General features: G+C 49.2%; 1 protein-coding gene across 1 annotated transcript; it reads left to right on the forward strand.

The window, feature by feature from the left end:
* Positions 1–342: 342 nt before the first annotated feature.
* On the forward strand, positions 343–9,910 carry drd4-rs (dopamine receptor D4 related sequence). The gene is made up of 4 exons (XM_086010891.1): positions 343–595; positions 2,521–2,633; positions 7,010–7,602; positions 9,494–9,910. The coding sequence occupies exons 1-4, from the start codon at positions 359–361 to the stop codon at positions 9,694–9,696; spliced, it is 1,146 nt and encodes a 381-aa protein (XP_085867017.1). The 5' UTR covers positions 343–358; the 3' UTR covers positions 9,697–9,910.
* The last annotated feature ends 962 nt before the right edge of the window (positions 9,911–10,872 follow it).

The following is a 10,872-nucleotide window of genomic DNA, read 5'->3' on the forward strand; positions in this document are numbered from 1 at the left end:
CTGCCCAAGCTCAGGCGGATTGTGCCCCTGTGACTGCGCCATAGGAGAGCAGAAAATAAGCCTTTAATGCTTTGGAAAATAGCATTTGATTCTAATCTTTCATTGGAGATGTTAATCTGTTTAAAATGAAGATCTTTAAATCTCCGACGGAGGGAGGAGTGGTTCAGTCAGATCTGCGAGTCCTCGTAGGCGAGAATCCCATGCAGGGGACGGGGCTTCGGAACTCTGACTCCTCCCATTGGCCGATGCACCAACCGAGGCCGCGTGTTAACCCAACCTGTGCTACTCCAACGTGATTCAAACCCTTTGCTTCTTTTCAGATGGTCCTGAAGTGCGGTGGGGATTTGGTCACTTCACCATGTTCAATAGGACAGCAAATAAAACCTGGGAAGATGACAGCTCTCACTACAATTATCCGGCGCTCCTGTTTGGTGTCCTGCTAATCATGGCCATCATCCTGGGCAATGTCCTGGTGTGCCTCAGCGTGCTGACTGAAAGATCCTTGAAGACAGCGACAAACTACTTCATAGTCAGCCTGGCCGCAGCAGACCTGCTCCTTGCTGTCCTTGTCCTGCCACTCTATGTGTACACTGAGGTAGGGAATCCTCACACTCACCAATCAAACAATCCATTGATGTTCCTCAGGGCAGTGTCCTAGGGCCAACCATCTTCAGCCGCTTCATCAATGACCTTCCCTCCATCACAAGGTCAGAAATGGGGATGTTCGTTGATGATTGTACAGTGTTCATTTCCATTCGCAACTCTTCAGATCATGCAGCAGTCTGTGCCCGCATGCAGCAAGACCTGGACAACAGTCAGGCTTGGGCAGAGAAGTGGCAAGTAACACTCGCACCACACACATGCCAAGCAATGAGAGAGTCTAACCACCTCCCTTTGACCAGCGACATAAATGCCATGACTACTAGAGCAGGTCAGATGTTGGCTATTCTGTGGTGAGTGACAGAAATACCTAAAGGTTCCAACCCTCAATAAACATACGTCTTGGTAACTTCCTTGGGTATTCACTCAATCAGTCACCGTAACTTCGATTATATGTGGCGCCCACTCTCTCGCCCCCATATCTCGGGTAAGATCCAATAAAGCTCGCTCTACACTGTCCCATCACACACTCACAGGGCAGGTACAGCACGGATCAGATACAGAGTAAAGCTCCCAATACACTGGCTCATCAAACACTCCCAGGGCAGGTACAGCACGGGTTAGACACAGAGTAAAGCTCCCTCTACACTGTCCGATCAAACACTCCCAGGGCAGGTACAGCACGGATCAGATACAGAGTAAAGCTCCCAATACACTGGCTCATCAAACACTCCCAGGGCAGGTACAGCACGGATCAGATACAGAGTAAAGCTCCCAATACACTGGCTCATCAAACACTCCCAGGGCAGGTACAGCACGGGTTAGACACAGAGTAAAGCTCCCTCTACACTGTCCGATCAAACACTCCCAGGGCAGGTACTGCACGGGTTAGATACAGAATAAAGCTCCCTCTACGCTGCCCCATCAAACACTCCCAGGGCAGGTACAGCACGGGTTAGATACAGAGTAAAGCTCCCTCTACACTGTCCTATCAAACACTCCCAGGGCAGGTACTGTATGGGTTAGATACAGAGTAAAGCTCCCTCTACACTGTCCCATCAAACACTCCCAGGGCAGGTACAGCACGGGTTAGATGCAGAGTAAAGCTCCCTCTACACTGCCCCATCAAACACTCCCAGGGCAGGTACAGCACGGGTTAGATACAGAGTAAAGCTGTACACTCAGGACAAGTACAGCATGCCCAACAACCAGCTAAATAACCAGGGATTGATGCATCAAAAAACTGAGAAGTTTTCAGAACAGGAAAAGTCCGCTTGGCCAAACAAGTCCCATCCATTTTTTATAGATCAACTCTACCTACCCACCTTCTTATTGGATCCCTCAACCCCAGCCCCTCCTCTCCATGCCTTTCAATTCCACCTACCCACCTTACACTGTATCCTTCAACCCCATTTTTTTCCTTCCTGCCTACCCACTTTCTCCTCATATTTCCCAATCCCCCTACCCACCATATCCCTCAATGCCTTCTCTCTTCAGATTCCTGATTATCTCCTGCCTTGCTGGCCTGTAATTGTCTTCAGACACTGACCATTGATCATGGCTGGACTCTGAGGAACCTCCAACTAATGTAGAATGGAACCTAGAAGGGTCTGGGCTTATGGTGCTGATACCCAAACCTGCTGCGATCCCACCAATCTGGAACGCTCTTAATGCCCACCGACCACGTCTGTACGGCATTATCCACATTCCCATTCCAGAATGTTCCATGGGGAAACATCCCCTCCGTTCCTGTTTTAGGAATCAGGCAGGTTTATGGGTGGCACTTTCTGGTTCTAAGTAATTGTCTTTTGAACATCGCTCGTCAGGTTAGCTCAATCACTCCTTGCATTAGTGCGAAGCCCCACTGGCTGTATGTGTTACTGGTGTTGTCTCTAACTCAATGCTTCTGCTCTTCTCCAGTTTCAGGGTGGGATTTGGACTCTGAACATCTTCCTGTGCGATGCATTAATGGCGATGGATGTGATGCTTTGCACGGCTTCCATTCTCAACCTCTGTGCAATCAGTGTGGACAGGTTGGTATCAGCATTCACATCTCCAGCCATCCCCACCCACAGGGCCCATCTCCAGTAACCCCTCAGGTTGAAGCGACTGCTGAGCTTGTCCATAGGTGTAAAGATTTTGCCCCCTATTCTGTTACTTCCCTGCAAATGCCAGCATCTCTTTAAATTGAACCTTTTCTTTAAACAGCAATTGGTACACCTCAGGTTACCTAAATAAAGTTTAAGATAAAGATTGAGAGGACATAAGTAAGACAAAGACCAAAGTAATACATTGGAAAAAAGCTGATTTTTAGGGAATGAGAATGGAACTAGGGAAAGTAAACTGGAAAAATATACTGACAAACATAGAAATTGAACAGCAGTGGGAAACATTTAAAATGGTGATTAAGATGGTCCAGGATAAGATAAGAAAGATAGTAAGTATATATAAGTACATAGATAAAAAAGGAGAGGATGACAAAAGGGAATACAAAAAGGTGAGGAAAGAAGTCAAAAAACAAATTAGGAAGGCAAAGAGAAACTGCAAAATTAAATTAGCAAGGAATTTTTAAAAATTCGTTCATGGGATGTGGGCGTTGCTGGTAAGGCCAGCATTTATTGCCCATCCCTAATTGCTCTTGAGAAGGTGGTGGTGAGCCATCTTCTTGAACTGCAGAGGGCAGTTAAGAGTCAACCACATTGCTGTGGGTTTGGAGTCACATATAGGCCAGACATAAGAACATAAGAAATAGGACGAGTAGGCCATTTGGCCCCTTGAGCCTGCTCCGCCATTCAATAAGATCATGGCTGATCTGAGTTTCGCCTCAACTCCACTTTTCTGCCTGTTCCCCATAACCCTTGACTCCCCTGTAGTTCAAAAATCTCTCTATCTCAGCCTTAAATATATTCAATGACTCCGCCTCCACAGCTCTCTGGGGTAGAGAATTCCAAAGATTCACGACCCTCTGAGAGAAGAAATTCCTCCTCATCTCCGTCTTAAATGGGTGACCCCTTATCCTGAAACTATGTCACCTAGTTCTAGATTCCCCCACAAGGGGAAACATCCTCAGCATCTACCTTGTCAATCCCCCTCAGAATCCTATGTTTCAGTAAGATCACCTTTCATTCTTCTAAACTCCAATGAGTATAGACCCAAGCTGCTCAACCTTTCCTCATAAGGCAACCCCTTCATCCCAGGAATCAACCTCATGAACCTTCTCTGAACTGCCTCCAACGCAAAGATATCCTTCCTTAAATAAGGTGACCAAAACTGCACGCAGTACTCCAGGTGTAGTTTCACCAGCGCCCTGTACAGTTGTAGCAAGACTTCCCTACTTTTATACTCCATCCCCCGAGCAATAAAGGCCAACATTCCATTTGCCTTCCTAATTACTTGCTGTACCTGAATGCTAACTTTGTGTTTCATGTACGAGGACACCCAGATCCTTCTGTAACGCAGCATTCTGTAGTCTCTCTCCATTTAAATAATATTTTGCTTTTCTATTCTTCTTACCAAAGTGGATAACCTCACATTTTCCCACATTATACTCCATCTGCCAAATGTTTGCCCACTCACTTAACCTATCTATAACCCTTTGCAGACTCTTTGTGTCCTCCTCACAACTTGCTTTCCCACCTATCTTTGTATCATCAGCAAATTTGGCTACATTACACTCGGTCCCTTCATCCAAGTCATTAATATAGATTGTAAATAGTTGAGGCCCCAGCACTGATCCCTGTGGCACCCTGCTAGTTACAGTTTGTCAACCTGAAAATGACCCATTTATCCTGACTCTGTTTTCTGTTAGTTAGCCAATCCTCTATCCATACTAATCTATTACCCCAGCACCATGAGCTCTTATCTTGTGCAGTAACCTTTTATGTGGCACCTTATCGAATGCCTTTTGGAAATCCAAATACACTACATCTACTGGTTCCCCTTTATCCACCCTACTCATTACACCCTCAAAGAACTCTAATAAATTTGTCAAACACAATTTCCCTTTCATAAAACCATGTTGACTCTGCTTGATTGTAATATGATTTTCTAAATGTCCTGCTACTACTCCCTTAATAATGGATTCCAGCATTTTCCCAGTGACAGATGTTAGGCTAACCAGCCTATAGTTTCCTGCTTTCGGTCTCCCTCCTTTCTTGAATAGGGGCATTACATTTGCAATTTTCCAATCCGCTGGGACCTTGCCAGAGTCTAGGGAATTTTGGAAGATTACAACCAATGCATCCACTATCTCTGCAGCCACCTCTTTTAAGACCCTAGGATGCAGGCCATCAGGTCCAGGGGACTTGTCAGCCTTTAGTCCCATTAGTTTGCCTGGTACTTTTTCTCTAGTGATAGCGATTGTTTAAGTTCCTCCCTCCCTTTTGCCCCTTGATTTTCCACTATTATTGGGATGCTTTTAGTGTCTTCTACCATGAAGACAGATACAAAATATTTGTTCAAAGTCTTTCTTGCTAGTTTACTCTCAATCTATCTTCTCCCTCTATTATTTTTTATCATCCTTTGCAAGTTTAAATTTTTTTCCCAATCTTCTGGCCTACCACTAATCTTCGCAACATTGTATGCCTTTTCTTTCAATTTGATACCCTCCTTAACTTCCTTAGTGGATGGGTCATCCTTCTCGTAGAGTCTTTCTTTCTCACTGGAATATATCTTTGTTGAGAATTATGAAATATCTCCTTAAAAGTCTGCCACTGCTTATCTACCATCTTACCTTTTAATCTATTTTCCCAGTCCACTTTAGCCAACTCTGTCTTCATAACCTTGTAATTGCCTTTATTTAAGTTTAAGACACTAGTTTCAGACCCAAATTTCTCACCCTCAAACTGAATGTGAAATTCTATCATGTTATGATCACTCTTCCCTAGAGGATCACGGTGGCATAGTGGTTAGCACTGTTGCCTCACAGCACCAGGGACCCGGGTTCAAATCCGGCCTCGGGTGACTGTCTGTGTGGAGTTTGCACATTCTCCCCGTGTTTGCGTGGGTTTCCTCCGGGTGCTCCGGTTTCCTCCCACAGTCCAAAGATGTGCGGGTTAGGTTGATTGGCTATGATAAATTGACCCTTAGTGTTAGGGGGATTAAATACGTGGGGTTACGGGGATAGGGAGGGATATGTGTTGGTCTAGGGGTTACGGGGATCGGGTGGGATATGTGTCGGTGCAGGCTCGATGGGCTGAAATGGCCTCTATCTGCACTGTGGGGTTTCTGTGATTCTGTGATCCTTTACTATGAGATCATTAATTAATCCTGTCTCATTACACATTACCAGATCTAAAATAGCCTGTTCTCTGGTTGGTTCCACAATGTATTGTTCTCAGAAACTGTCCTGAATACACTATGAACTCGTCCTCAAGGCTACCTTTGCCAATTTGATTTATCCAATCTATATGAAGATTAAAAATGCCCATGATTATTGCAGTTCCTTTCTTACATGCCCCCATTATTTCTTGATTTATACTCTGTCCCACAGTGTAGCTACTGTTAGGGGGCCTATAGACTTCTCCCACCAGTGACTTATTTCCCTTATTATTTCTTATCTCCACCCAAACTTGATTCTACATCTTGATCTTCCAAGCCAAGATCATTTCTCACTACTGTACTGATCTCATCCTTTATTAACAGAGCTACCCCACCTCCTTTTCCTTTCTGTCTCTCCTTCCGAAATGTCAAATACCCTTGAATATTCAGTTCCCAGCCTTGGTCACCTTGCAGTCACATCTCTGTAATGGCTATCAGATCATACACATTTATTTCTATTTGTGCTGTTAATTCATCTATCTTGTTACGAATGCTGCGTGCATTCAGATAAAGAGCCTTTAATTTTGTCTTTTTACCATTTTCCCCTATCTGACCCTATTTGCTGGTGCACTCTTATGCTTGTACGCTCTGTCCCTTCCTGTCACATTCTGGTTATCATAACTCCTATCGCTACCCTGCCTGATGTATATGAGAAAGCAGCCAAACCAATAGTGTTGGTCAAGTGAAGTGACTTGTGTGTCTGGGTAAACATTTGGCAAACACCCCCAAATCCTTGAAACAAGGGCCCAGAATTTCCTGGGAGCTGCTCCGTCGCAGTAACTTCACCGGAAGTGTGGCAGAAACTCTGTCTCCACATGGGTCAGGATAACTTGACACAGACAGCGCTTGTCGAACACCAGGTGTTGTCTTAGTGTGTGTTATGGAGTGTGCTGTCCAGTGTGTCACACACTGGCTGGTCAAAGGTCACACCCTGGCCTGGATTCAATGGTCAGTGGCTTTCCACTGGTGAGGTCATTTTCCACCCACAGCAGAAGTTGCGCTGGCTAATTTGAACAGTCTGGAACTATTTAAATCCCTCCGTCCGTCTTCCTGCTCTTACTCTTGCTCACTGTCTCCGTCTCTTGTGCAGGTTCATTGCCGTGATCGTACCCCTGAAGTACAACAGAAACCACTTCAGTGGGCGACAGCTGGTTCTCATCGCAGCCACCTGGCTCCTGTCCCTTGGGGTGGCTTCACCCGTCATCTTTGGGCTCAACAACGTTCCCAACCGAGATGTGACGGATTGTAAGCTGGAGGATGGGACTTTTGTAGTTTACTCCTCTGTCTGTTCCTTCTTCATCCCATGCCCGGTTATGCTGCTCTTGTACTATGAGATGTTCCGGGGCCTCAGACGCTGGGGGGAGAGCCGGAAAACAACACTAACAGCCGAGGAACGCACGTTCTCCTTCAATCTCACGGCCAGCAGGCGTGAGAGACAAGTTGTAAAATACTTGGTGCCAAACCTAAGCACCACCGCAGCTAAGAACATTCCGGAAAGCGACTTAATAACGACACAGATTGATAGCACATCGGATGTGGAGACACCAGATGGAGTAAAGGGGGGAACCCCGAAGAAGAATGGGTTTGTGGACAGTCGGAGGCCAGGGAAAGGGAGAATTGCGAGAAGCCGCAGAGTCAGTGGGCGCGAGAGGAAGGCGATGAAAGTCCTGCCGATTGTAGTAGGTGGGTGCGACATAGCTCCACAGGACGGGCAGCACTCGGAGACCTGAACCAAACAGACAGTCATGTTTGAGCTGGGCTAGTGGGGGGGTGAAGTCAAGGAGAGTGAGGGGGGTGGGGTGGAGAGTGAGGGGGGCAGAGTGAGGGGGGGAGAGTGAGGGGGGAGAGTGAGGGGGAGAGTGAGGAGGGGGGTGGAGAGTGAGGGAGGGTTGGCGGGGGTGGAGAGTGAGGGAGGGGGTGGAGAGGGAGGGGGTGGAGAGTGAGGGGGTGGAGAGTGAGGGAGGGGGGTGGAGAGTGAGGGAGGGGGCAAGAGTGAGGGAGGGGGAGGAGAGTGAGGGGGAGAGTGAGGGAGGGGGTGGAGAGTGAGGGGGGGTGGAGAGGGGGGGCGGAGAGTGAGGGATGGGGGTGCGGGGGGAGAGTGAGGGAGGGTTGGCGGGAGGAGAGAGTGAGGGAGGGGGTGTGGAGAGTGGGGGGGTGGAGAGTGAGGGATGGGGGCGCGGGGGGAGAGTGAGGGGGGAGAGTGAGGGAGGCGGGGCGGGGGTGGTGAGTGAGGGAGGGGGAGAGTGAGGGGGGGTGGAGAGTGAGGGAGGGGGGAGAGTGAGGGAGGGTTGGCGGGGGGAGAGTGAGGGAGGGGGCGGAGAGTGAGGGAGGGGGGTGGGGAGTGAGGGAGGGGGGTGGAGAGTGAGGGAGGGGGGTGGGGAGTGAGGGAGGGGGTGGAGAGTGAGGGGGGTGGAGAGTGAGGGGGGAAGAGTGAGGGTGGGCAGGGGGGAGAGCGAGGGTGGACTGGTGGAAGAGCGAGGGTGGGCGTGTGGGGGTGGCGGGTGAAGTGGGTGGGGGGAAGAGTGAGGGTGGGCCTGTGGGGGAGCGTGGGGGGGGAGGGTGAAGTTGGGCGGGGGGAAGAGCGAGGGTGGGCCTGTGAGGGAGAGTGGGGGGGGGGTGAAGTTGGGCGGGGGGAAGAGCGAAGGTGGGCCTGTGAGGGAGAGTCGGGGGGGCGAGGGCTAGGGGAGTGATGGGGGAGTGATGAGGGGGGAAATAGAGTGATAGGGGATCATAAACACTGACCTTTAACGTTCTGGGAGCTGGGGTTCTTCTTTTGATTAAACAAATCAACTGTAAATTAATAGAATTTTAAATAAAACTTAACAAATTAAATTTAAATTGTATTGGCTGGGGTGATGATGCACTCCAGTCCCCGTGGCGCCCACCGGTTGTGGAAGGCCTCAAGCGTGCCGGCGGACACCGCGTGCTCCATCTCCAGGGCCACCCGGGCGCGAACATAGCCGCAGAAGAGAGGCAGGCAATCGGGCTGAACGACCCCCCCGACCGCCCGCTGCCTGGACCTGTTTATGGCTATTTTCACCAGGCCCAGGAGCAGTCCTACGAGGAGGTCCTCTGATCTGCCTGCTCCCCTCCACACCGGGTGACCAAAGATCAGGAGCGTGGGACTGAAGTGCAACCAAAAATCGAGGAGCAGCCCCTTCAAATAGTGAAAGAGGGGCTGCAACCTCTCACATTCCGTGTAAATATGGAACACAGGCTCCTCTAGGCCACAGAAAAGGCAGGCGGCCTGGGAGTCCGTGAACCTGCTTAAAAGCTTATTGTACGGGACTGCTCCGTGCAACACCCTCCAGGCCAAGTCCCCAATAGAACAAGGGAGGACTCCCGCGTAGAGAGCCCTCCATTGAGGACCTCCGCCTCCACCAGACGGCAAGATGGCATGCCAAGGCGTGCTGGGAGCTGGGGTTAAATCCAACCTGGAGGAGATGGACCAATCTGGAGAGAACATTAAGTGATTTAACCCCAGAAAACGCTGGAAAAACTCAGATTTCCAGCATCCGCAGTATTTTGCTATTGTATAAGTGATTTAACCCCTTGTGTTGTTGTTCCCCCTCAGGCGTGTTCCTCGCTTGCTGGACTCCATTCTTCGTGGTTCATGTTATGAAGGTTTTGTGCGAGAGCTGCTCCATTGGCTCCAGGCTGATCAGTGTGGTCACATGGCTGGGATACGTGAACAGTGCCCTCAATCCCATTATCTACACAGCCTTCAACACGGAGTTCAGGAACGTTTTTCAGAAGCTGCTGCGCTGTCAGATGTGACCAGAGTCCAGAAGGAAAAGTCCCTTGGCGGGTCTGGGCGATCGGGCAGCCCCACATACCCTGTGAGGATTGGCTGACTCTTCCACACCTCCCGTCAGAGCAGCAAGGCCGCAATGAGTCACCTCAGATTCCTCGCCGTATATTCCACATCTCGGGACTGCTCCTTTCCTGCTGAGCTCTTTTAAACTTAAAAAAAAAAAATCGTCCTTTGCTTTTTGAGTCAGTGAATCAGTTGCCTAAAGTGGAGCGTGTGGCAGGAGGGGGGGAGTTGCCCAGGGAGGGAGGGGGGGTGGAGGTCCGGATGTTGCTCCACTGCAAGGTCGTGGGGCCATTCACACACCGGGGGCACTGAAGCCTGCCCTCGGGAGCGAGCTGTACACCGACATACCCGCCAGGAGCCGGGCGCTCGTTACCATCCATGGGGTGAAGAGACTCTCGGCAGTCACCTGGCACTGGGGAAGGAGACTCACACTGGCAGTAAGATCGACTGGTTGAGAGGCGACAGTTCTTTAGAAAGGCCTGAAAAATGTGGACTTAATTCACGGGCACAGAGAAGATTAAGGGAAAAATCAAACACATTTTCAGAACTATGAAAGGTTTTGAGATCGTTCCCACTGATTGGTAAATCAGTAACTAGGCACAGACTGAGGATTATCGCTGACCAGTGAATCAGTAACTAGGGGCACAGATTGAGGATTACCATTTGGTGATGAATATTGGGGTTGAACGAGGCAGGATACAGGCACAAAAATTTAAATGTCTATAGATTACTTTTTGAGGTCTAAATAAATCCACTGAACTAGCTCTTTAAATCACCTTCGTCCAAGATGTCCAAACTGTGGCCCACGCAATCTCAACACAGCCCTGGAAGACCAGGTAACCCGGTCCCATGTGCGTTTATATTTCTCACTGGCTGCCTCGCCCTCGCCCTGTTTGAATTTTGAGGGAGTTGGAGGTTTGGGAAAGGGGCTGTTCTTAACGCTGTTGCTGCGTTGGTGGATAAATCATAAAATAGTATCAGAAACCTGAGGTGCGTACAAATTAAGGAGAACGCAGATTTAATCTCCAGGGACTTGAGCACAAAATCTAGGCTGACACTCCCAGTGCAGTGTTGAGGGAGTGCCGCATTGCCGGAGGTGCCGTCTTTCAGATGAGACGTTAAACCGAGGCCCCGTC

The sequence above is a fragment of the Somniosus microcephalus genome, chromosome 17 (assembly GCF_052327205.1).
Source record: "Somniosus microcephalus isolate GS21.2 chromosome 17, FLI_Smic_1.0, whole genome shotgun sequence".
Taxonomy (NCBI): domain Eukaryota; kingdom Metazoa; phylum Chordata; class Chondrichthyes; order Squaliformes; family Somniosidae; genus Somniosus; species Somniosus microcephalus.